We start from the raw sequence: 25,832 nt of genomic DNA on the forward strand, positions 1-25,832 counted from the left end.
GTGTATGTTAATTTAATGTATGTCCACACAGAACTCTATCATTTATTCCACACATTCTTCCTGGAACGTTATGATTTGTTGAGATGATTATACAAGCCTTGGCGATGATTATACAAGTGACATTAGCAAATGATCAAGACTGGTGCAATGTCCAGTATTAGGCTGGTTGTCGGTCTAAATCGTGGTCAAATGGTCAATGGTCAAATGGTCCAAATGCAGATGTGACTGAGTGGTTTTTCCACTGGAATGGAACATGGACTTCAGCTATTGGTGCTCAGACCTGTCAATCAAGACACATCCGTCCTCGCCTGATCTAGTACGTCAACAGAAAGCACGCTTGTGTGACTCGCAGTAACCTTTTCAGTCCGGCGGCAGCAGCTGCACCAAATGGGCGAATTTGACCAAGGCGATACGACGTTTCTCGAAGGAATATCAGAAATAAACCATTCGTAAATGGGTTTACTATCACACCAGTCGTTACTTTCGTCGCACGTATTCAATCGACCAGCTCCAGTGGATGGATTGTACTGTTTTGGCCTTGCAGAGCAGCTTTACGACGCCCAGGCAGTAGCCGTAGCAGGACATTTGACGTCGGAGGTAGGAGGCGAGCACGGCTTGCTCTTCGTCATTTGACTTCCATTTTCAGCTGCTGCTGCTAAGCTAGGCTAGGCTAGCACAGTCAGACAATCGTCTGATCACCGCCCTGTCAGACGGATCGAAAGGCTTGATTGCAATCTGTTATTATTGTGAATAAGTCAATCATTCTCCAGTACAACGCATCGCCAGCTGTATTACCTGACTTCGTTTGCAAGCTGTCAAAACTGTATGAAGGCTGATAGCTAGCTGTTTGGCTAGGCTGGCTAACAAATCCGCGTCTATAGCCGGCTGTGTTACTGTTAGTCAGAGTCGGTCTACGGTTATGTAGCTGCTGATGCTATGTAGCTATACGTGATGAACCGTACAGCGGACTATCAGGCGAGGTTGACCGACACCACCGTTAACTATTTGCCCCCTCACTGACCGAGACCAAGCTGGGTGAGGTAGCTGGAAACAGGGTCCCGTCGCTGCGATGCTGCTCCTTCCTTTACAAGTTGGCCATTATTTGTTTTGACAGTTCTAAGTTTGGTGGTTAATTAGCGAAGACTTACTGTAGTGAACTGTTTTAGTGAGCAAGTAGGATATGCAGCGCTACTCGAACTGAAGGCAGTCTTAACAATTACATAAGTGGTTCGGGGGTGTGTGTCCTGACAGCATCCCTCTGTTTACCTTCTCCATGTGACACTGCATGCACACCTACCCAGGATGAGTCATCACACTGACAAGTTAATGCTTTTGTGTTTTTAATGGATTTTTATTGATCCAGCCTGTAATTGCTTGCGACGACAACATCAGCAAATATGAATTGATGGGTCGAGGAATTGATTAGCCAGGTAGCGCGCCTTTAACATTGTGTGTTGTACTAATGTCATTGTCGTTCACCTTTCAGGAGACCTTGATCTGCCGTTGCCATGGCAGTGTTTAGCCCTCAGGTGCTCCTGGCAGTAACAAGATCGAGGTAAGAGACCAGGTCACCTGCTCTTCATTAGGTACTGACAGTGGACCCATTGACTGTGTCCTCTACGTCCCACGGCTCTTGTAGCTAAAACAGTTGATTAACTTCACAGAAAGTCTTGTGGTTAAGTGAGTTATACTCCACCGTCTAGCCTGGTCTGCATGTGTAGGACACCAAAGGCTTGTTGACATGGGAACTGTGCTTGACAGTGTGCTAGTAGACACTTATTAGGTACTCTGGTACCTAACGGTCCTCTGTGGCTCAGCTGGTAGAGTCGCTTTGGATAAGAGCGTCAGCTAAATGGCGTATATTAGGTAATGGGACAGAGTGAGTGGAGTGACCTAGAGTGCGTCATGGCCATTCAATGCAGCTAGTGTCTATGCAACAGCTGTTTGAGCTTGTAATCAAGAATATTTAAAGAACTACACCATGCTATGACTTAATTTGAAATGGAATGAGACGGGAAGTTTACGCCCAGGATCTAACACATACCCACTCACCTACAATGAGGCAACTTGTCATAGGAGCCTCATTGTTTTGTGAGGTTTGAATATGTTTTTTTTTCATCCTGAGGGGAACTGTACATACACACAGGTGGACAGCACACAGAGATCAACAGGGATACCGGATGACTCTGCTCACAGTTCAGAAACACTTAACATGGGGTGTTCAGTGGCGTAGCACACTAAGGCGCATACCATATCATCGCAAGGTCCCTGGTTCGATTCCGGCCATCGACATATCCTGCATGTCGTCCCTCCTCTCTCTCACCCATCCTTCCTGTCAATCTCTACTATCTCTATCCCAATAAAGCAGAAATGCCCTAAAATATATATTTTTAAAAACAACAACATTTCAATGGCATGTACATTGCAGGCAGTTGATTGCAGGCGAGCACACAGGTTACAGCACTATAGTACTAATTACACCTTCAGCATAATATGTTTTTGAATAAATGCAAAAACCTAAGTGAAAGAACTCCATAACCTACATTATTAGTTTGTTACAGGGTATACATAGGTTATTCCACTGTAGTTCTAACTAGGTCCATGGTTGTCATGTGGTGTGACACAGTGCTCCAGGTGTCATTTGACCAGTAACTGACCAGTGTTGTGTTCTCTGTTAACAGGGGGTCTTACCTGCTGTCCAAGAGACACAGCTGCTGCCCTCTTCCTTCCACTGCCTACATCCACTACCAGCTGGACCCCTCCAGCCGCCTGTCACCCCTCCCCTCCCTACGGCACCCCCGCTCTGGCTACCCTCAATGCTCCCGGCCCCACGCCTCCTCCCGCACCCACAGCGCCGCCCTACTGGCCAGATCCCTGCACAGCTCCTGTGTCTGGCTCCAGGACACCAAGCAGGAAACCAAGGCTCCCATCGCCCCAGTCCAGGATGACCCCCCAGGAGGGAATAAAGACCCTGCTGCACCCCCACCCCCACCCCCATCCCCATCAACTCCAGCTTCTTCTGCCACCGCTGCGGCGTCCACCTCTCCGGTCCAGGAGAGGGCGGTAGTGAGGAAGTCTCTGGGTCAGAGGGTAGTAGAGGAGTTGAAGCACTACTACAACGGGTTCCGGTTGCTTGGGATCGATACGAAGATCGCAGGGAGGATGGTGTGGAGGCTGCTGCACGGACAACTGCTCTCCCGCAGGGAGAGGAGACGGGTAAGGGACAGGGAAGTGATGGGTAATAAACCAGGCTGTCTAGCAGAAAAGAAACTGGGTTTCTGAATGCTTCGTGCGTCGTGGTTGAGGGACACATCGAAAGCTGTTGGACTGGGTGCCAGCCACAAGTAAAGGGGGGCAAGGTCTCTGCTACACTTTGATGTTATTGTAGAGTAGCGTTTGCAAGACAGGACCAGAGCATGTATATCATTTTCCATCAATCTACACACGCAGGTAAACATTGATTGAAGGTGTTAAGCTCAGCTGTATCTGACCTCTGTACTCTAGTCTGTATTGACTCTTAATGTCTTGCCCTCAGGGCAACCAGCACAGCAGACAAAATCGCAATATTTGTAAAGAAAAAGTCCATAACAACACTTAAACTCGTCCCTGAAATACGGTTATGTAAAATGTCTGTTTTAGTTTCCAAATAAAATGGTCTGTTTTAAACACAGATCAATATGTCAGACTTATTTCCTGACAAATGCGCAAATATATCCAGTACCAGTCAAAAGTTTGGACACACCTCGGCAAGAGTGTGCAAAGCTGTCATCAAAGCAAAAGGTGGCTACTTTGAAGAATCTAAAATATAAACCATATTCTGGTTTGTTTAACACTTTTTTGTTTGCTACATAATTCCATATGTGTTCCTTCATAGTTTTGATGTCTTCAATATTAATCTACAATGTAGAAAATAATAAAAAATAGAGAAAAATCATTGAAGGAGAAGGTGTGTCCAAACTTTTGACTGGTACTGTATATAGTTAAGTACTGTATATAGTATAAGTACTGTATATGGTATAAGTATATTTAGGGAATTAATGGGCTTAAATGAACAGCACAAGCTGAGCAAAAGCTGCATCTAAAGAAGTGAGACATGTACATGTAAAGCTGCAGAGCTGTGGTCTCATACTGTAGATATGCCAGGTGTTCAGTACTGGGTCTCATACTGTAGATATGCCAGGTGTTCAGTACTGTGGTCTCATACTGTAGATATGCCAGGTGTTCAGTACTGTGGTCTCATACTGTAGATATGCCAGGTGTTCAGTACTGTGGTCTCATACTGTAGATATGCCAGGTGTTCAGTACTGGGTCTCATACTGTAGATATGCCAGGTGTTCAGTACTGTGGTCTCATACTGTAGATATGCCAGGTGTTCAGTACTGTGGTCTCATACTGTAGATATGCCAGGTGTTCAGTACTGGGTCTCATACTGTAGATATGCCAGGTGTTCAGTACTGGGTCTCATACTGTAGATATGCCAGGTGTTCAGTACTGTGGTCTCATACTGTAGATATGCCAGGTGTTCAGTACTGGGTCTCATACTGTAGATATGCCAGGTGTTCAGTACTGTGGTCTCATACTGTAGATATGCCAGGTGTTCAGTACTGGGTCTCATACTGTAGATATGCCAGGTGTTCAGTACTGGGTCTCATACTGTAGATATGCCAGGTGTTCAGTACTGGGTCTCATACTGTAGATATGCCAGGTGTTCAGTACTGGGTCTCATACTGTAGATATGCCAGGTGTTCAGTACTGTAGTCTCATACTGTAGATATGCCAGGTGTTCAGTACTGTGGTCTCATACTGTAGATATGCCAGGTGTTCAGTACTGGGTCTATCTGTCAGTCATGGATATATCTATTGGAAAAGGGAAGTGGCAATGCTAGAGCATACATAGGTGCAGACTGGCAGTGCTAGTGCTGACCTGTGACCCCAAATACACACAGAAGACTGAGGCCAAAGACTGAGGGACAGACAGAGTTTCCCCAGATGGTGGGTTGAGGTCCCGGCTTGCAGCTGAAGCCCGGGCTTCTGCCCAGAAGCTTACATAGCTTTGTAATGTTTAAAAAGACATGTCAGACGTACCAGTGTTGGGTTTCTAATGGTTCCCTCCTCTCTCTCTCCTCAGCTGATGAGGACCTGTGCCGATCTGTTCCGTCTCCTGCCCTTCATGGTCTTCATCATCGTTCCCTTTATGGAGTTCCTGCTTCCTGTCTTCCTCAAGCTCTTCCCTGAGATGCTGCCCTCCACCTTCGAGACCGAAACGAAGAAGGCACGTTCACGCCAGCTATCCACAACATTTATGCGAACGTTTTTGCTGCCAATGAAGCCAAGTTGAATTCTCTGGGTCGAATCCTATTCCTAATGTGCATAGCCCGGGCCTTCGCATAAATTCTCCCATCGATGTTGCGTGACCATATCTCAAAAGTGTTTGATCATGTTGCACTGTCTCACTTCAACGTAAAATATTACGATAGAGTTATTGTGATGTAAAATTCCATATTCACACCATCCTCTGAGGAGAATGTACTGTGAGCTGTGGCCAAGGAGACGCAGCAGGTCCTTGTTTGGGATTAGACCTATTAGGCCTGTCAGCTCCAATGTTCCCTCCGTCTGCGGAACACGGCTGAATGCCTCTCAGATATGCCCGCGTGCTGCTGCTGCTGCTGTATAACAGAGGTGTCTGGCCCCTCAGATGACTGTTTACACTCCATCACACTGTAGAGTAGAAGCATTCTTCCCAATGTTGGAGCAGGCTGAGGTAGTAACAGAGATACCAAGATGATAGACATATCCTAACCTTTAACCTGAAATGAATTGCAACTGGACCATTTGACAATTACCCCCCTTTCCCCCCCTGTCTCCCTTTAGGAGGAGAAGCAAAAGAAAGGCCTGGCTGCTAAACTTGAGTTGGCTAAGTTCCTACAGGAGACCATCGCTGAGATGGCCCGCAGGAACAAGGCCAAGGCTCAGACCGAGGACGAGACCCAACAGTTCTCCAAATACGTCCAGCAGGTAAACAATGATCATAATAATGCATTTTCTTTATAAAACATTTTTTTTAACCCCAAGCCCCAGCAGTGAACAGTCAGCCAAACATGTATAAATAAGGTAAACACAGTCTTTGGGTGTATATCTCATTAATCTATCGCTTGCAGTATCCTCATGTAGTGACTATTGGTTGAGGGAGTGCCTGAGGGATGGGTGTTGTGGCTCATGCTATTGTGGTGTTTACACAGAATAAGTCCCCGTGTGGTTTTAATGTTGTTGTCACTCACATGTCAAAGGTCACATGTCTCATATTAACGACCACACTACAGAGGGATTTTTCATAGAGAGGGTTAAAGGTCCAACAACCCTGATAGGGATGAGACACGGTTTGCACATGCAAACACAATGTACAAGATATGGAGTGTATTTCAGAAGTGTGTAGAGTCCATTGGTCCCGGGTCCTGGTTCTGGAGCGATACAGGGTTTGGATGCGTTTGCCAGGGCCCAGCACAAAGGGCGTGGGCCTATGAGAACTGAGGACTGAAGTTTTAAATTCCGACAGTAAAGTATGCAGGTGTGGTATAAACTAAACCTCTGTGTGTCCCCCGTGTTCCTCCCAGGTACGGCACACAGGTGAGCAGCCCACCACCAAGGACATCGTCAAGTTCTCCAAGTTGTTTGAGGACGAGCTGACGTTGGAGCACCTTGAGCGCCCCCAGCTGGTGGCTCTGTGTAAGCTGCTGGAGCTGCAGCCCATCGGCACCAACAACCTGCTGCGTTTCCAGCTGCTCATGCAGCTACGCACCATCAAATCAGACGATGAGGTGAGGGGGGAGGAGAGGAGTGATGGGGGGGGGGGGGTTGGGGATGAGGTGGGGGGGGAGGAAGAGGGAGGGAGTGATGTGGTGGGGGATGAGGATGAGGTGAGGGGGAGGAAGAGGGAAGAAGACGATGTCAGAATCAGAATTCTTTTATTTGGCCAAGTATATTTGCACATACAGGAAATTGACTTGGTGAGGGAGGGGATGTGGGATGAGGTAAGAGGGAGGAAGAGGGAAGGAGTGACGTGGTGAGGATGAGGATGAGGCGTTTCGTCTGGACAGAGCAGAGATCACAAGGCTCCATCTCCTTATTGCTGCAGCACTGTGAATGTCTCGATGACGCTAGTCTACCATTCCGACTAATCTTCCCATGATACGGGTGTGTGGATCTGATGACCTCTGGTAAACAGCGAGGCAGCCTCCATTCCACCTCCCCGTGACTGCAACAGCTGTGGGGAAGGGAAACCACATGGCTTCTCCCTCCCCCAGGGGTTCCCGTGCTTCTCTGGGGAGGCTGGCAGGAATCCCACCGTTGAGACGTATTCGTCTCTGCTTCCTTGCGAAGTGGACAAACGACACCCACCTATGCACTGTGTGTACACGCTGAACTTTGTGCGTCTCTCTCTCTCTGTGTTTCTCTTCCGCAGATGATAGTAACTGAGGGGGTTGTTGCTATGAGTGTGTCAGAGCTGCAGGCAGCCTGTCGTAGTAGAGGGATGAGGTCGTTGGGTCTGACCACTGATCAGCTGCGTCAGCAACTGCAGCAGGTGAGTAGATGACCATCAAGCCAGAAATCGGCCAACCAGAGCTGCCGACTCAGACCCATGTCTGTCTAGCCAGGTCTCCTCAGAGGATTTCCTTGTTATAGATGCAAATGGCTACATAATGAACCTCTCCCTCCCCAGTGGCTGGACCTGCATCTGAAGGAGAATGTTCCTCCATCTCTGCTCCTGCTGTCCAGAGCCATGTATCTGACAGACCTCAAACCCAAACCACCCATCATCCCTCCTGTACCCAAACTAGAGGTAGGATGCCCACACACACACACACACACACACAAACACAAACACACACACACAAACACACACCATCCTTTATTCAAACTAGAGGCACACACCAACGTACCCTTCACTCTGTGCCCAAACACACTTATTCTCAACCCCTAGGTGAGAGCTACCTTGAGTAGACTAGTAACTGCTCCAAGAAGCAGATTCCAACAGAAGCATCATTTGGTCCCCGAAGCCCAGGCTTGAGAATCACACTATGGAAACCCAGTTGACTTCCAAGCTGCTGACCTTTGTGCTGTAGGAATTCAGGTCACTGATGTGAAATGATCTGTTCCTGCCAGCTCTCTAAGACGCTGTAAGATGATAACAGTCTCAGGCCTCTCTGTGGAAGGCACCAGCCCTTACATAACTAGGTGTATACTTATAGTTTGTTGATTAATTCCAACACACCGACTTATAGGCCTTACTAAGGGGTGTGAGTCTAGTGTGTCCTGGTTTAAGTCATTTGGAAGAATGATACATTTTATTGTGTTGTGTTGCAGAAGACCAGTCCTCCCCCGGCAGAGAGCACAGAGGCAACCACAGCCTCAGCCTCTGCAGATGTAATGAAGGACCCTGCCCTAGTCATCAAAGACAGACCGGTCAGTACACACACACACACACACACACATTCACCCTGGTCACAGAGTGATCAGTACACACACACATACACACACATTCACCCTGGTCACAGAGTGATCAGTACACACACACACACACACACACACACATACATTCACCCATTCACCCATTCACCCTGGTCACAGGGTGATCAGTACACACAGACACACACAGACAGATCTGGTCCCTGAGTGGTCAGTGACAGAGCTATGTGGAGTTAGTACCATATTACCTGTTATGTATTTCCCTGATCATTTGAAATCTATGAGGGGTCAACAATACTGTCTATTGAGTGTTCTCATGTGTGATATGTGTGTTTGCGTTCCAGGGGGAGGAGCTGAGAGACAAGGCTCCTGTTGTCTCCGACAAAACTCCGTCTCCTGCCGAGGTCATACAGGTGAGTGTCCCCTCCGACCTCCTAGTCAGGTGATCGCCACAGAGACCAACGGGGGATTAGGCGTTCCACGCTCGTAATCCAGTTAACCGTAATACTTTCTCTGCTCTCTCTAATCACACACCAGGGCACCTGCCCTACTAAACAACCAATCGGGTGACAGGAAACCAATTCTACAAATAGAACACGTAATTGTCCTCCAAGATTGTTTTTTTTTTGCCGTCTTCTACAGGTTACACAAACCGATTCACACAAGTAGTTGGCTTGTCACACAGAATATAATACCACACAGTTAAAGAAACACTGGCACCTCCAGAGCTTTGAGAGTGCTAAAATAGGGCATTGATTTAATAAATGGAAGCTAACCGCTGACCTCTGACCTCCCTCCAGGCTAAAGGAGCAGCCACATCTCCGAAGAGCAAGATGAGCGCCAACGGAGTGTGAGGAGGAAGAGGGGAGGGAGACGCTCGTCAGGACTGGGGGGGCTCTGCATTGCCTCAACCCTACCCCCCCCCCGGGCCAATGGGGTGGGGGCTGAGCTTGGGGGCTAGGAGTCTCTGCCCTCCCCCCTCTACCCCCTCTACCACTCCCTCCTCAAGATCAGACGGGTGGGAGGGAGTCAACAACTTCGCTGTCCGATGAAGAGAGACAAGGTCATTAGATCATCAGACGACCCCTGGCTCTCTGTCGGTCCAGGGATCTGACCCTGCTCTACCTACCCCTGGAGAGAGACTGCTGGTGGTTCAACCAGAGCCTCTGTTCTGTCCCTGCGGTCTCTGACTCTCACCTGCACCTGTCTGGTCTCAACCTCATGCACTCCATGCAGTGTCACTCAACCTCAGCAGGACCACGTCATGTTCACCTGACTTGTCACTGGACTCCAATACCATTTGTTCTGTTTTGGGATTGTAGTAATCCAGTGATGTAACTCGTACGGTATTGCGCCCTTGAAGAGTTAGACCTCTCAAGACGCAAAGCCCAGGTTTCTGGTTGGTTGGTTGGTCTTGCGTAACCGCTGTGGTTTTTCCCTTCAGAGAGTCGAGCGCCTTCGGCTCTTGTATATTTGTAAATACCCTGTACATGGTTCTCGGTGTCTGGCATCCCAGCTACTGCTGCTTTGTACAGTTTGCTATGCCACTCCCTCAAGTTCTCTCAGCTAAAGAGTTCTATGAACTTTTACCCTCCTACCTTCTTGATTTGTTTTGTTTGTTGAATATAAAGTTTAAAATATAAAGGCCACTTCAGACTCAGCTTTCATCAACTGACGAGACAAGGGTGGACAGTTCAGAGTTTTTCTTTTTTTTCTTTTTTTTCTTTTTTTTGAATGTCAGAGTTAAAGATTCTCAACTTTGAGTCTTTCTCTAAGATTTGACATTTGTAAACTTTGACGTTTGGAATTCGGATCAATCACACATTCTTCTAAAACTGCGTCACCTCATCTCATCATGATGATGAAGCGTCTGGACTGGCCTCAGGACTGAATGAAGTGGCAGTTTGTGTACTGTAGGCGCTATAGTAGCTGTAAATAGTAAATGAACACTGGTTGATTATTCTGATTGTAAGAGAGAGAGGTCACTCCTTAACCCTCAGGAGATCCTGCAGCACTGACATGCAGCTCCCATCCCCTGATCATCAACTGAACCGGCAATCTGTGTACAATTATTTTTTTGTATTGGAAATATACAGTGTATATATTGTGTTAATGCTATGATACTACTACCCTTGATTTACAGGAATCAAATAGAAAAGAAAAACATTATTGTTTTAAGACCCTATTGACTGCTACTGGATGATCCATACCCTTGAAACTGAAGTCGTGAAATATCAAAACTATCGAGATAATTTATTTGAGTATTGAAAATGCAGGATCTATTAACTACTAAAAGATTGCACAAGAAAGTGTTACATTTTTTTATTTTTTGTAATGTGGTTCTTTTAAAGAACATAAATATGGCCCTCATTTGACTATAAATGCCTACTACCTATAATGCTTTTAACAAAGTTTTCACAACCATGTTATGTGATGATTGATTTGAAAGGTTTACCACATAAACATGTGTGTACTGTATATGCTTCAGTGTGTGTGTTTGGTGTGGCCTTACCATTGGGGAAAATACCTTTAGCATAAAGTCAGAACATTTATGATGTCATTCATGACTCCTCTCCTCATGCAATTTACTTAACCTAACTGCAATGACAACAGTCAGTAGCTCCTCCCCTTATTGAATGAAATGCCAGTGTTCTCTTTCAGGCTGCGCTGTTGGTGCAGAAAGCCACCATCTAGATAAGAGCCCTGTTCAAATTCTTTGAAAACGCATCCATTTCTCTTCCCGTTCTCGAGGGAATCACTGATTTGGGTGCGAGTGGATAAGTTATGACAAGTTGTGCACCCTACTGCTTTCACCTATCCAACCCATTCAGGTCTGAGATTACTTCAAGGAGGGGGTGAGACGTGGGATATTCCTTTCCATCCGTAACAGATTATTTTCCTACTTGGTTTGAGGATTATATGCACATTTACTTACAGCTAACACAAGTCTGTCCAAGGTGCTTAGTTGTGTGTTTGCACCTTTACCTCTGTTCTTCGTGGAATGTCTCCTTTGCCCCCGTCCCTCCTCTTCTAGAGATTGACGCTGTGTCTTAGATCTCTTGCGTTGATTCCATCCTGAGTCTCTTTTCCTCCATAACCATCAAATGGTGAAAGAAATCTGCCATTTTGCATGAAGTCCTTTTAGACCTGTGGTTTTGAAGGAAATTAGATAATGAAAGGAAGCAAGGACTGATAATTAGGACACACATTCACACCAACTCGTGTGTGAATGAACCCTCTCACTCACATGCCCAGTTCCAAATCAAACCATAATCCTCATCCCAGGGCACTTCTAGTAGATTTGGAAAAACCCGGCTACAGTGGAAATCTCACCCAGCCTACCAGCAGCGCACGGTGGAACTACAACCTCGTTGGTAATATCGGTCTTATCAGAGAAGTGTACCACAGGGTTAGAGTTTGGTTTGGAGGAGGGTCACTCAGGCCAGACTCAGACAGTGGAATCCAATGTTGCAACAGATAGAAAGTGTATGGTATAGATCTGATATGATTTGTAATTCTACATGACAGAGCATTATGTCTGTTCTACACAATACATTTCTACCAGACAATTCTGTAACGTTGTGCCCTCCTGAATAAGCGTCTAGAGAGGGAAAGAAAATGCATCATGGTGTTTTAAGTGTGTTGCTTTTAGTTTGTGGTGAAATTGGGAGTTGATTTTTGTCTGAACTTTAATTGAAGAATTGCTCAGCCTGTTGTTTGACGGTAGATATGTGGATATGGTCAGTCCTGTAATAATAAAGGATTTGGGGCTGAATCATAACTTCAGATACATGCACATAACTACAACTTTCACATAAATCATGCATTGAGAACTGTGTGAAAGTTGGGAGTTATTCAAACACATCTGATGTGAGTAGGCCGTTACTGCGAGGATCTACATGGGGGGGGAATAAGAATGTTTGAGCAGAGACTGATGTGTTGGACTATCATGTATCAATATGGCTTTCACAGGAAGACTGTGTGGGGTTTGTACTTTCTTAATGATCTGTCTGCACTCCTGTGTCATAATGGACCGTATGGTTTAGTGGAAGACTTCACTTGAATAGATACGTGTTTGCGTCAAATTCCCCAATTTCTCCTCAAGATAGTTGTGTAGCTTTTTACCATCATCAGCTAAACTAGCGCTAACTATGATCTGAAATTGCTGTCTTACGTCTGCTCAGGGTTTGTTCGTCACTCCCTGTATGACAGACTCCCTGTATGATTAACTGAATCTATTCACGCTCGCAAGTCGAATGAGTCCTTCACCTGTATTCTCTCAGACGTGTACACTATCTATCCTGCATTACAATGGTACATCATTTTACTGTGTCACATTAGTATTTGGGAGATACAGTTCTGGATTTACAGCATTAAATTGACAAAACCCTTTAAACTTGTGTCCGTTGTCTCTGTTCTTGTTAAGAAACAAGTGGTCCTCTGTGGCTCAGTTGGTAGAGCATGGCGCTAACAACGCTTAGGTTGTGGGTTCATTTCCCATATATACTGAAATGTATGAACTCACTGCCATGTAAGTCGCTTTGGATAAAAGCGTCAGCTAAATGGCATTTATATATTAAGAAATCTATATGATGCTTCAACATCTAAATATTGGATATGTGTAAAAGGGAGGTGTGAAGACCACTGTACATATGGAAAGCTCAGTTAATTCATATTCTATTACAATATCTGCCAATTTCACTGGGAAATTCAGTTGATATTGGGTTATTAATAACACTGACACAAAATAAGGTTACAGTGTTACAACTGCATCTCAATGCATTTCTGGCCAAACCAGACAGATGGCGACACTGACTGCATATCTGACTAGGACCAGCAGAGGGCAGCAGTCGACTTGACATGATGTAGTGTGACCGTGAAGATCTATCTATTTCAGTGCTTACCCAACTTACCCAAAAGCAAAGGTTAGCAAACTAATTTGTAGTATGACCCACCTAGGGTACTTGGCATATTCTTGTGACCTGCAACCAGGTAACAGTTGCTAGCCACAGCCCAAAAGGAATTGAGGGCTTATAAGTCACCTTCAGAGTGAGCAATATGCCTGTGAAGTTTGTTATATTTGATTATGTCATTGTGGGGGGACATGCAGCGTTCGGCCTGTAGAGGGAGCTACAGGACCGTGGCCGGGGTTGTGTCGGCGAGACTTTTGTTGCACACCTGCTGCGAATTAAGTCTCGTAGGCGAATGTTTAAGATGTGTGTGCTTCTGCCATTTCAGTAGGAGAGGTGAGCTGGGAACGGCGAGAGAGAGAGAAAGAAAGAAAGAAAGAAAGAAAGAAAGAAAGAAAGAAAGAACCTACCTACCGACCTACGAACCTGGGGACGAGGCTGGAAAGCCCCTTTAAGAGGTTCACTAAAGACTATATGAATAAACGGGAGCAATCCCTAACCCCTACACTGCGTCTGCCTCTGTGTACCATCAGACATTGTTACAGTCATCATGTTACCAAGTTTCCACTTTCTATACTGGTTAACTCTCTAAGGGACTTTAGAGTTACTGATGAGTCAACCAGCATTTGGAGTGATAGGAGGTGGCAGCTGCAGCGTTTAACAGGGGGGCCCATAGCTTCTATGGCACCTCCGGTCAACATGTAATTGCAACCGTGGATGTATTAACAAACCCAAGACTGTCTTTTAAGAAGGCATATTTAATAATAAGAGCTTCAATTACAGTTAACCAACTATATCCTGAATGAGGTTTCTTAGGATGAAATCACATACAAAAACAAGGGGATAAGGCTTTACTGTGTCACGTGTCACTGACCTATATGTCTAAGCCTTCATCATGTGATTGCAAGCCAGTGGTCTTTGGCAATGAGCAGTGGCAGCTGAGAGAGAGAGAGAGAGAGAGAGAGAGACAGAGAGAGAGAGAGGGAGAGGGAGAGGGAGAGAGACAGAGACAGAGAGACTCTCTCTCAATCAATGGTGTTTCAAAATGCGTTCTTGCATCTTTGCATCTAGAGTGTATACCAAGTATACACAGATATTTACATTACATTTATGGCATTTAGCAGACGCCTTTATCCAAACCGACTTACAACAAATACATTTGTTTAAGTAAGTGAGTCTATCCATCAGTCATCATAAGATAAAGTAATCAATGCTCGGACCAGGGGCCATAGACAGTCACAATACTAGAAGAAGATATATTTTTTTTATATTAACAGGAGAGAAACTTGCACAGGGGGGTAGTGGGGGTGAAGAGGTCTCTAGGGTATGGGGTAGGGTTAGTACAGGGGGGGTGAAGAGGTCTTTAGGAGGGACTGTTAAGATGTATCCTAAAGAGATGGGTCTTCAATCTACGCCAGAAGATTGGTAGGATATGCTCTAGATAGAACATACAAACGCATTTTGGAACACAGTCGATGCCATTGTCATAGAAGAGAGGAGAATTACAGGGGCACAACCAGGTAACAGTTGCTAGCCACAGCCCAAAACTGAGGGCTTATAAGTCACCTTCAGAGTGAGCAATATGCCTGTGAAGTTTGTTATATTTGATTATGTCATCATGTTACCAAGTTTCCACTTTCTATACTGGTTAACTCTCTAAGGGACACACACACACACACACACACACACACACACACACACACACTCAGCACGTAACTCAATCAGTGTCGCTGTCAGTGGAGAGAGGAGAGGGCACTTACTGGACATCATTCACTGGACAGGATTTACATACAGGAGAGCTGTCACGGGTGTTTGGCATGTTGGGTGTTTGGCATGTTGGGTGTTTGGCATGTTGGGTGTTTGCCATGGATTGAAAATGATGATGCTCTTACTCCAGCAATCAATTTATTTCTCTCTCTCTCTCTCTCTCTCTCTCTCTCTCTCTATTGCACACACACACACACACACACACACACACACACACACACACACACACACACACACACACACACACACACACACACACACACCTCAAACTGAGTGAGTCCATTTACATGCATTTCTAAAATATCTCTTATCCCCCTATTGACATATCATTATCAATTTGCTCCACGTTTCACATCCGACACTGACATCAGTTTCCAGAAACTTTAATTTGAGCTCATATGGTCACTGCTAGGAATTGTGGCAATGGAAACTCCGCCCCCGCAGGCGATCCTCCAGATCTTTAAATGCGCGACGCTCCGCGGCGGTGGTCAAGAAAGGGCGGTGGCGACTACAGCAGGCGTCACGAACGTCGCATTGACAGAATAATAACGGTAAGGGCCTCGATTTAAGGCTATCACACTTGAAAGAATTTAGCTGGTTGTTAATTTTTAGCGCCAACTGGTCACGATCCATTTTGTTTGAAAGCGCTTGTCTAATTTGATTTAACGGAGCAGGTGCCATCGTTGTCTGAAATAGATTGTAGCCTCCGTACAGATGACAATTTCTCGAGTAATTTACGGAAACTAAACTGTAATAGGTTACAGACTATTAATGAATCCACCTTAGATCGTAATTTGACGTGCAGTGCTCCTTTTTCAGGAAAAAAACCCATCTGGTTTTGCTGTGAAATAGTGCGCCTAACGCAGGCGCCAGTCAGGTATTGAGATCCGGGACAAAGTGGTTTTTTCTGTGGACGGCGTTGACCGCACGGAGAGATCGGAACGATAACCCGTCTGTGGAAGGTGGTGGGACGGCTACAGTGTAGGCCATTTTGAAACTGCTCAAGCGATGGTGTTGGTTATTTATTTATTTGACCTCGGTTTGGAAACCAGCTCACAGGGATATGATGAAGGTTCAAAAGAATTTTCCCTGACACCAGTTTGTATTTGTATTCACTTGCTCTAACACGAAGCCTAAACATAACATAATGAAGAGCTTATTATTGATGCTGACAGATGGTCCAGGATGTTCTTTGGAGCAGTTTCATAACATTATTATGTATGAAACAGATTAGTAAATACATCTATGTACCGTTACTATTTGGTCTGGAGAATGTTCACTAAAGGCTGCTATGATATGTATGTATGGACATAGAGAGTAGGCTCTGTACACCTCTCAACAAAGTGGTTTATGAAAGCCGACAAGGGAGGAATTTGGGTTTCCAAATTATACTATATTATGTATTTATATATCTAGCCCGATTTATATTGTGACAGTGGTTAACATGTACTACCGTACTCTTCAGCCCGCTGTACTCGGTTGTACTTATCATTAACACAGCTCAAGTGTCTCACTTTAAATTATTCACATCCGAGAGAGATAATAGTATTCTGGGAATTTTCCACCCTGTGGCCCTCTTGTTTATTCGAACCAAAGATTATAAATTCTAGAGGCTTTGTTAAAACCCTAACCTCTATGACCACAGAGAGAGGAACGACTGTAATAGTCCTACTTTAATTAATTGTCTAGCTTGCACTTTATATTTTATTGTCAAGCATAGATTAGTTTGTGGTTATCAAGTCTTTTTCTCTGAGAAAACTGGCAAATAATTAACTGATTTAGGATATACCGTATTCTTCTGTGGACAAATAGGCTACATATGAATGAATGTACTTTTTTGTTCACGTTGTATATTTTCCTGGGAGTATGTGTTATGTGTAAACCATAGCAGTCTAGAACTGAGTGTAAACATTATGAAAACTGATCACACTGCAGACATTTGACAATGGAAACTCACTCCCTCTCTGCTCCTCGGTGCCTCCTCCCTTCCAACCTCTCTGCCCCTCTCCTCCCTCTCTCCTCCCTCTCCTCCCTCTCCTCCCTCTCCTCCCTCTCCTCTCTCTCCTCCCTCTCCTCCCTCTCCCTTTTCTCTTTCTTTTTTTTCTCTTTCTGCAGTGCAGTCATAATGAAGCACACTGTTCCATTAGTTGTGCTGTGCCTGGCTATCCTGCTGATCCATGCCCATCCCACGCTGGCTAAGAAAGGCGGAGGAGGCTTCGGCAAGACCAGCTTAGGCTTTGGGAAGAAGCCCTCCAACCGAGGAGGCACCAGTACCAACACCGGCCGGAAACCCAGTCAGGGTACCAACTCCCAGCCTGGAAACTACCCCCGACAGCCCCAGAGCCCACAGAACCCACAAGGGGGGTATCCCAACCAAGGGGGGTACCCCAACCAAGGGGGATACCCAGCAGGAGGGTACCCGCAAGGGGGTTACCCTCAGCAACCTGGCAGAGCAGGGTACCCTAATCAGGGTGGCTATCCCAACCAAGGGGGGTACCCCAACCAAGGGGGGTACCCCAACCAAGGGGGATACCCAGCAGGAGGGTATCCAGCGGGAGGCTACCCTCAGCAACCTGGCAGAGCAGGGTACCCTAATCAGGGTGGCTATCCCAATCAAGGGGGGTACCCCAACCAAGGAGGATACCCTGCTGGAGGGTATCCAGCTGGAGGTTACCCAGCGGGAGGTTACCCAGCAGGAGGTTATCCAGCCAGGGGCTATGGTGGTGGGGCAGCCTACCCTGGAGGCTATGGAGGTGGTTATGGAGGTGGTTATGGAGGCGGATACATGAACCACAACCCCAACAACCAGATCCTGAGCCCCAGATTCGGTGGCAGCTATGGATATGGGGCTCATCGAGGTGGGATGGGCTCCCCGTTCTCCAACTCGGTGCAGCAGATGGGTATGCAACCCTCGTTGAAGTCCAAGGGTTTCGGGCGTAACGCAGCCATGGCGGCTGGGGCTGGGGCAGTGGCTGGGATGGCTCTGGGCTACGGGCTAGGGAGGTTCCCACGCCCCCACTTCAACTTCCACAACCCCCAGGAGGAACACTACTACAACCACTACATGTACAGAAAATACGGCACCAAGTCCACTGATGATAACGACTACAGCAGAGACTACAAGTTCGTTACACCTCCACAGGCCTATGACACCTACATGGAGAGCTGTGTGAAGAGGACAGACCTACTGCCTGCTGAGAGGAGAGGAGCAGGGGGGAGTTCTCCTCCACAGGGGGATCCAGTGAAGCCGAGTCCTCAGGATGAGAAGAAGAGCAATGATCCAGCCCCTGTAGGATCTACCCCCACCAGTACCCCGGCCCCTGTAGGATCTACCCCCACCAGTACCCCAGCCCCTGACAGTGGTTCCAGCAACAGCACCAACAGTACAACCACAGAGGGGGGTCTCAACCCCGGGGAGAGTGCTGCCAACGATACAACCGCTGTGGAGAAGCCAGCTCAACCGACCCCTCAACCCGTGACCACTAAACCCCAAAACCCCCCAGCCGTCAACCCCCTCACCCCAGTCGCAGACCGGGCCGATGACGGAGACACGGTGAGCATCGTGGAGATCGGCTACCCTGCGCTGATAGAGCAGCTGAAGGCCAGGAGGTGTGTGGAGCTCTACATGGTCTACTCCGAGAAATACATGGAGAAACAGAGAAGTGACGACAATATGGGACGTGGCATCAATGGAGTTCAGGGACTGGGGGCGGTGGGCTACCAGGGACTGCTAGCTGTGGTCACTAGTACTGTACTAATGCTGCTGAACAGCAACATGCTACTGCTGCACTAGGACAGACAGGGAGAGGAAGAGATGGGGTCAGAGATCGAAAGAGAGAGTTGAAGACAGAGAGAGAGAGAGAGAGAGAGAGAGAGAGAATAAAAGAGAGGGTGAATGAGAAAGGGCACAATGATTGCTGCCACACCCTGTGAGTGTAGCGTGTAGAGTCAGGTCTGCAGGGGAGGGAAGGAGGGATGAATGAATGAATGAATGAATGAATGAATGAAGGGCATAGTGATTGCTGCCACACCCTGTGAGTGTAGCTTGTAGAATCAGGTCTGCAGGGGAGGGAGGGAGGGAGAATGAATGAATGAATGAATGGTGTGTCTGCTCTCTGCCTCTTCTGACTGATGCCTCAGGACTCTCCTCATTGTGTGGATTACTGTTTTTGTTTTTGTGCTGTTGTTTTCCATGCACTGGCATTATACAATTGAAATATAAACATGATATCAACATGATGACATTTCACATCATGCTGTGTTACTGAAATGCTGACTTGTTTTAAAACCCAACCCAGCCTTCCCTGAAGAACTACTCCAGATGAAGGTACTGGGTTTGCATGCATGTGCATGACTATCATATCATACAGCATATTACAGAGATAACTGAATTGTGAACTGCAGGTTAGACAGAGACCGACCGGATACGAGATCCAGCCGAACACAATCCCCAGTCCTGCCCAGTCCCAGCAGACACACAGATTTCAGTAACTGCACTCTAATGGATAACCACAGGGTAGCCATGCGGAGCCCCATTTAAGCATTTGGTCAGTTACATCACATTAACTGGCTCTGTGGGCTGAGGAGACGGCATGGTGCTGGTATTACGATGGTGGTTTCATGAAGCTCTCCTCAGCCATCCCAGTAATGTGTGTTATGGCAACACTGGCCTGAGGGTGATGTTTCACAGAGCAGATGGGGGCGTTGCCAAGTTAGTCAGCAAACGTGGATTCAGATATAGCACTTTATTTTCAGGTACTTTATTTGATTATGGGTTGAAATTAAGTGAAACTCAGAAGGTATTTTATTTGCTTTGTGATACACCCTTTCTGGATGACTGATAATCAGTGAATGATATGATTCCCATCTCGGGTTAGTTTATTTTCAGTGAGTGTGTTAAGGAAATGGAGTTGTGGAATGTTCTAGATAATTACTAATTAGATAGGTAATTTATTAATCCAGCCTGTGTGACGTTTTGTTAAAGGAAAAAGCAGCTGGTAGGATTAGTGACTGGGGCCTGTGTGACCTTCACCATGGTGATGTGTGTAAATACACTGGACTATCCTGTAAATATTGGCAGAGGTACGATATGAATTGTGTAACCAAACATCAGCTGGAGAGGAACTGATCGTGTCCTTTCAGGACTGTCAACATGAATGACACTGAACTGATGAATGATCTGATATTATAGATTCAAATTATACTTTCAACCTAACAATACTAACTGGCTGTAGCTTGTAAAACAATAATATGCCCATTCTAATATTAGCCTGTTCTGTTCATACATAGAGGCTATAACTAAGTATATTATCTATATATTATGGTGTGTACTATATACAGTATAAGCATATTTATACTAACTTACAGCTGCATATTGACACACATGCATATGGTTGTTGTTACTGCTTGGCAAAAGAAAATCCATGAATGCAAAAGAGAATCTGTTCATTTAACATTGTTTATTTAGTTTGATTTGCTTGAAATGTTTCGCTCCTTTATTGAAGTCCAGTCCTGTTTTGAGTCACATGATGTACTCCCAACACACCTGCAAAAGACGTCTGACCAAGTACGTCATGTCAACAGTACGAAAATGGACGCCTAACGTCCTCCAGTCCCAAGCGGCCGTCCCAGTGTGTGGGAGGTACTGTCATTATGTTTGTTGCGTTACTCTCAGTGGATGTATTTGTTAATTTCTTTCTTGTGTGTCATTGTTAAATATGAAATACACTGCATGGGCCCAACAACACTTGTGAAACCTGCTGATTTCTCTCCTTGCTCTCTACTGTAGGCTCTCTTTTATATGTTCCCCTGTTTCCTCCCTCCTCTCTCCTCCCTCTCTAGGGTGGTGACTGTAGATTGTTCTGTAAGTGCTCTTATTCGTATTCTGAAGGCCCCTCCAGGCTTTGAACCAGGGACTGTAGCGGCTCTGGAGCCAAATGATTGAGATCAGAGCCAGAGATGTACTGTTCAGACTCAGGCCAACTCGCTGACAGGCGCCATGTTGGCATTGAACATGCTGTAGATCTGTGGCCCTGATTCAGACGCTGTCGGCAATGTGTTGACAAAATATGTTCTAGCGCATCAGATCAATAATGGCTGGATTGACGTCTAAATTGTTGCCCCCACTGGGGGACAATTCTTTAAAGTTTAAAAAGACTTGACATATCAAGGAAATAATCTCCTTCGATATGAAATGGGAATTTAATGTGTTTTTCTACATATACACCTGTCTCGAGCCTTGAATGTACTTGAGAGTGCATATTTATGTAAATATTTCCTCTGTGAAAGAATGAATAATTGTCTTGTTCACCACATTCTCTCTGTCCATGATTTGTCTGAAATCTGTCATGAGATCTGTATGTGGTGGCAGGTAATATTCTCAATGCCTACCTGCCCTTTACCTCTGCTTGTCTTTGTCAATAAAGTTCTTAACCTCAGATATTGTGATTGTTTGTTGTCTATATTCTGAATAGCATAACTAGAACATTTCAGAAATCATTTTAGCTGTCTTTCACAGCTCAGTGACTAAACTCAGATGGGGCCTAATAATTAACTGCAGCTCTCGGTTAATTGGATTATAATAATACATTATGGGTCAGAACAAGCCCAGATGTGGAATGGTTCACAAAGTTAACACTTTGATTGCACATTTTAATGAGATAGAATGAGAGTTTTAAAAGGTTGCTATTAAAATAGTTTCTGGGCAGTTCTATGTAAAAGGACCCATGAGGACTGTGGGTAACCCCAATTCTAGGGTAAAATGAAATTCTAGGGTAACCACTGTACTATTAGCTCTTTGGAGATGAGAATCAAGAAATAAAGTCTTGCAACGCCACAATATAAGTTGAGTATTTATTAAATGCTTGCAAGCATGGGAAGAACGCAGAACAGTCACCCAGCAAAGGTCTGAGCAGTAGTTCAGCACTAGTCAGAAGACGCAGCTTCAGAGTTCCCCTTACATAGGGGAAGAAAAACAATGTAGGTCACACACACACACCTAAAGGTGTTGGTGGTTGGAATATCAGTGGAACATCAGGTGCCTTGTGTAGGATGGAAGAATCGCAAACTGTCGCAAACTGTTTTTGTGGTTTTCAACAGTTTACACCTCATGCCCCATTTCTGCGAATCTAGCTTTTTTCCTGCCTAGTTTTGCAATGTTCAAGTATAGACATCCTGTCAACTAATATCAACATTTCTATTTCATCTTCGGTTTGGCTTCTGTAAGTTTAAGAATCATTGCCCCGTTTCCAGGTCATTCTGTTACCAAAACCCCACATAAGCTATTCACACACACCTATGTGTTTTTCCCCCCCATATTAATCAGAAGTTATTGGTTTTCAGACCTAAAAAAAGCAGGAATATACTATAGGAATATAATATACTCATTCTATCTTATCAGGAAATTGGTGGATTTGCCCCCCCTTGATTTTATGATCCTTGCTGTAGTCTACGCCACCCCTGTGTGAGTGTATAGACACGGACGGTCTGTGTGAGTGTATAGACACGGACGGCCTGTGTGAGTGTATAGACACGGACGGCCTGTGTGAGTGTATAGACACGGACGGTCTGTGTGAGTGTATAGACACGGACGGCCTGTGTGAGTGTATAGACACGGACGGTCTGTGTGAGTGTATAGAAACGGACGGTCTGTGTGAGTGTATAGACACGGACGGCCTGTGTGAGTGTATAGACACGGACGGTCTGTGTGAGTGTATAGACACGGACGGTCTGTGTGAGTGTATAGACACGGACGGCCTGTGTGAGTGTATAGACACGGACGGTCTGTGTGAGTGTATAGACACGGACGGTCTGTGTGAGTGTATAGACACGGACGGTCTGTGTGAGTGTATAGACACGGACGGCCTGTGTGAGTGTATAGACACGGACGGTCTGTGTGAGTGTATAGACACGGACGGTCTGTGTGAGTGTATAGACACGGACGGCCTGTGTGAGTGTATAGACACGGACGGCCTGTGTGAGTGTATAGACACGGACGGTCTGTGGCAGCGTCTCCTATTCCGAAGTGTGACACCCCGGGGCCATCACCATGGTAACACAGGCGTGCCGGAGCACAGTGTTGCTAGGTAGCCGGCCGGGTTGACCCTGACTGTTAAAAGTGAAAGGAAGGGAAAGGAGGGAGGGAGCAGAGAGAAGAATAGAAAAGAAGGGAGACAGGCTTGAAAAGTGAAAAATCCTGTTTCGCAAACATCTGAGTGCAACAAAACTTAGGTTTCAAGTCAAGCATTTGAAATGGTTACCATCGCTCTGTGAAAATGTATATACAGTTTATGTATTTTCGTCGTGTATTTATTTTTATGATATGGAAATGGCCAGGCACAAACAGGCTACTACATGACATACGTGATGATCATCTTCATATCTGTGATGAAACTGATCCCTGGCGGGGATAACAACCTATAATTATATATCTAAAATATAAAACAATGGAAGTGGGGAGGCGTGCCACTCTCTGTCCAATCAGGTCATTTCTTGGCAATATTTCCGTCTATTTCTGGGACCAGTTTTTAGCTCACGAGCGCTTGTTTTAGACCTCGTGGCTGAAATGAAGACCTCCCGCTGCCAACAGCACTCCTTCCCCAACAGATGCGACTCTTTGACTGGAAAACTACAACGGGATAGTCTCAATCCCCTGAGTGGCTGTGAGTGCCAGCAGTCCAGTAATGGGACTGTTTAACTGCTGCGCGGAGCATAAAGTCTCCATAAAGTTCTAGGGTTTCCATGACAATCCAAGCTGATCCCCCCCCTGTCGCCCTCAGAAAAGGGGAACAGGTGAAAACAATCAGCTAATTACTCACTAATCATTCAGCCCTCATGCAAACAATTAATTCATTAAATAGACCACCTTGTGAATACAGATTGATTGAGAGTGAAGTGTAATCTGACTTTGGTTGGATTGAAAGGAATTAAAATGACTGAGCAGGGGAATGTGTGTCACCAGTATTGTAGTGTAGTTCTAAGCAGGGCTCAGCCATAAGGCCTCTAGTCTCTGTCTATGAATACATCTCCTGTGTGGAGTCGGGTGCATACATCTGGATCCCTTTCAGGAATTCGCAAATGTTATTATCTTTCCCCACATTCTAATTCCATCAAAACATGAATAAAAAATACCATGGAATTCAGTTTTCCCATATCTTTATTGAAATTATATTTCCTACAGGGAAACATGTCTGCATTATAAAACAACTCCAACCAAAGGTACCAAAACAAAACATGTCAGTTATTTGTTTTATACTAGTCGTGATTAATAGTCCATATCAAACACACATCCTTGTTTATTCAAAACAATAAGAAAAATAATGGGAGAAAAATATATCTTATGGAACTGTGCAATATATATATATTATTAGAAAAATAGGTAAGACCAAAAGCTGTCAGACATTCATCCCTGGTAGACATTCTACTGGTAGACATTCTACTGGTAGACATTCTACTGGTAGACATTCTACTGGTAGACATTCTAGTTACAGCATCTCATACCAGTTATACACCACTGATGGTAAGACTAAACTGTGGATAAAAGACATTCATGGTAATGTGGGTCACCTTTACAAGCTTTATGAGGGAGATATCCTGGGCAGAAGTAACATCTCATAGCCTCACAATTTAAACTGAGATAAAACTGGATGAATTTCCCTTCGTCTCAATCCTGCCATGCTGTGGTCTTGAGACTCCAGGCCTGAGCAATCTGGGTCTGCAAAGTCTAAGTCTAGGTCCTTTTTTAACTAGTCCTGGTCGAGTCCTAGTCTTGAAACCCTGAATCTTGCTGTGTCTGCGTCTTCAACTCTGGTACTGGTCTGGTTCTGGGTCTCAAGAGATTGAGTCTTAGTCTGGGTCTCGAGCCGTCCAATCTTGACTCCATCCTTCCTCCCTCCATCTCTACACCATCCAGTAGCCCATCATGAGTGACATGAGCGACCCAATGATGACGATGATGCTGTTGTAGATGGGCCCGCTGGACGCTCCAGTGTAGTACTCCATATCCCCAGAGCCCTCTGATCCCTCATACATGCGCCCGCCGCCATACCCACCACCTCGGGGGTACCCATAACCACCGCCATACCCTCCGTGATATCCTCCTCCATACCCACCTCCATACCCACCTCCAAACCCACCTCCATACCCAGGACGACCCATGGAGCCCAGCCCATGCCCAAGCACTGCACCCCCAAGGGCTCCAGCTGCAGCTGCCCCTGCGATCTTCCCCGCACTGGAACCTCCGCTCTGGGCAGGGAGGGGTCGGTAGGCCTGGCCCCCTCCACCACCCCAGCCCCCTCTAGAACTTCCACCACGCCCAAACATTCCGCCTCCACGACCGAAGCCTCCCCCACGCCGAGCCTCGGAACTAGGGCAGAGGGTTGCTAGGAGCAACAGGCAGGTTGTCACAGTGAGTAGGAGTCTTTGTTGGCAGGCCATCATCAATCCCTGTGAAAACAAAAATATGAATGTGACTTTAGATGGGAGTTGCTCCATGGATCAGTTCAAGTTTGCATCCTATGGGTCTAACTTGGATTGGATAGGGAAAGGCCATCCCAGATCTATGTCACTTTACAGACAAACCAAAGTAAATGGACTCTTCCATCGGCTCATCTGCACAGTCTGCACTCATGTGTCCAGTAGTTAGTATGGTGGAACACAATGTGCAGACACAACACACACACACACACACACACA

The 25,832-nt window shown here is 45.8% G+C and overlaps 3 protein-coding genes across 3 annotated transcripts; 2 read left to right on the plus strand and 1 right to left on the minus strand.

Annotated features, from left to right (window-relative positions):
* Positions 1-366: 366 nt before the first annotated feature.
* LOC310807378 (LETM1 domain-containing protein LETM2, mitochondrial-like) lies at positions 367-12,847 on the plus strand. The gene is made up of 11 exons (XM_083673842.1): positions 367-597; positions 1,487-1,555; positions 2,682-3,216; positions 5,129-5,272; positions 5,872-6,015; positions 6,612-6,815; positions 7,460-7,579; positions 7,718-7,837; positions 8,362-8,460; positions 8,808-8,876; positions 9,264-12,847. The coding sequence occupies exons 2-11, from the start codon at positions 1,509-1,511 to the stop codon at positions 9,315-9,317; spliced, it is 1,536 nt and encodes a 511-aa protein (XP_083529968.1). The 5' UTR covers positions 367-597; positions 1,487-1,508; the 3' UTR covers positions 9,318-12,847.
* A 2,765-nt stretch (positions 12,848-15,612) lies between these two features.
* Positions 15,613-19,216, plus strand: LOC310807294 (uncharacterized protein). The gene is made up of 2 exons (XM_083673709.1): positions 15,613-15,691; positions 17,256-19,216. Exon 2 carries the CDS (start codon positions 17,266-17,268, stop codon positions 18,931-18,933), a length of 1,668 nt encoding a protein of 555 aa, XP_083529835.1. The 5' UTR covers positions 15,613-15,691; positions 17,256-17,265; the 3' UTR covers positions 18,934-19,216.
* A 5,821-nt stretch (positions 19,217-25,037) lies between these two features.
* Positions 25,038-25,574, minus strand: LOC310807521 (uncharacterized protein; the record flags this gene model as incomplete). Its single annotated transcript, XM_083674018.1, has 1 exon — positions 25,038-25,574. The coding sequence occupies one exon, from the start codon at positions 25,572-25,574 to the stop codon at positions 25,038-25,040; it is 537 nt and encodes a 178-aa protein (XP_083530144.1).
* Between the last annotated feature and the right edge of the window lie 258 nt (positions 25,575-25,832).

The sequence above is a fragment of the Argentina silus genome (genome assembly GCF_951799395.1).
Source record: "Argentina silus genome assembly, chromosome: 7".
NCBI classification, from domain to species: domain Eukaryota; kingdom Metazoa; phylum Chordata; class Actinopteri; order Argentiniformes; family Argentinidae; genus Argentina; species Argentina silus.

Coding starts and splice junctions, on each gene's coding strand:
- LOC310807378 (XM_083673842.1), top strand. CDS start 1,509: ATGGCAGTGTTTAGCCCTCAGGTGCTCCTGGCAGTAACAAGATCGAG. Junction 5,273..5,871: donor TCGAGACCGAAACGAAGAAG/GCACGTTCACGC, acceptor GTCTCCCTTTAG/GAGGAGAAGCAAAAGAAAGG. Junction 6,016..6,611: donor TCTCCAAATACGTCCAGCAG/GTAAACAATGAT, acceptor TGTTCCTCCCAG/GTACGGCACACAGGTGAGCA.
- LOC310807294 (XM_083673709.1), top strand. CDS start 17,266: ATGAAGCACACTGTTCCATTAGTTGTGCTGTGCCTGGCTATCCTGCTG.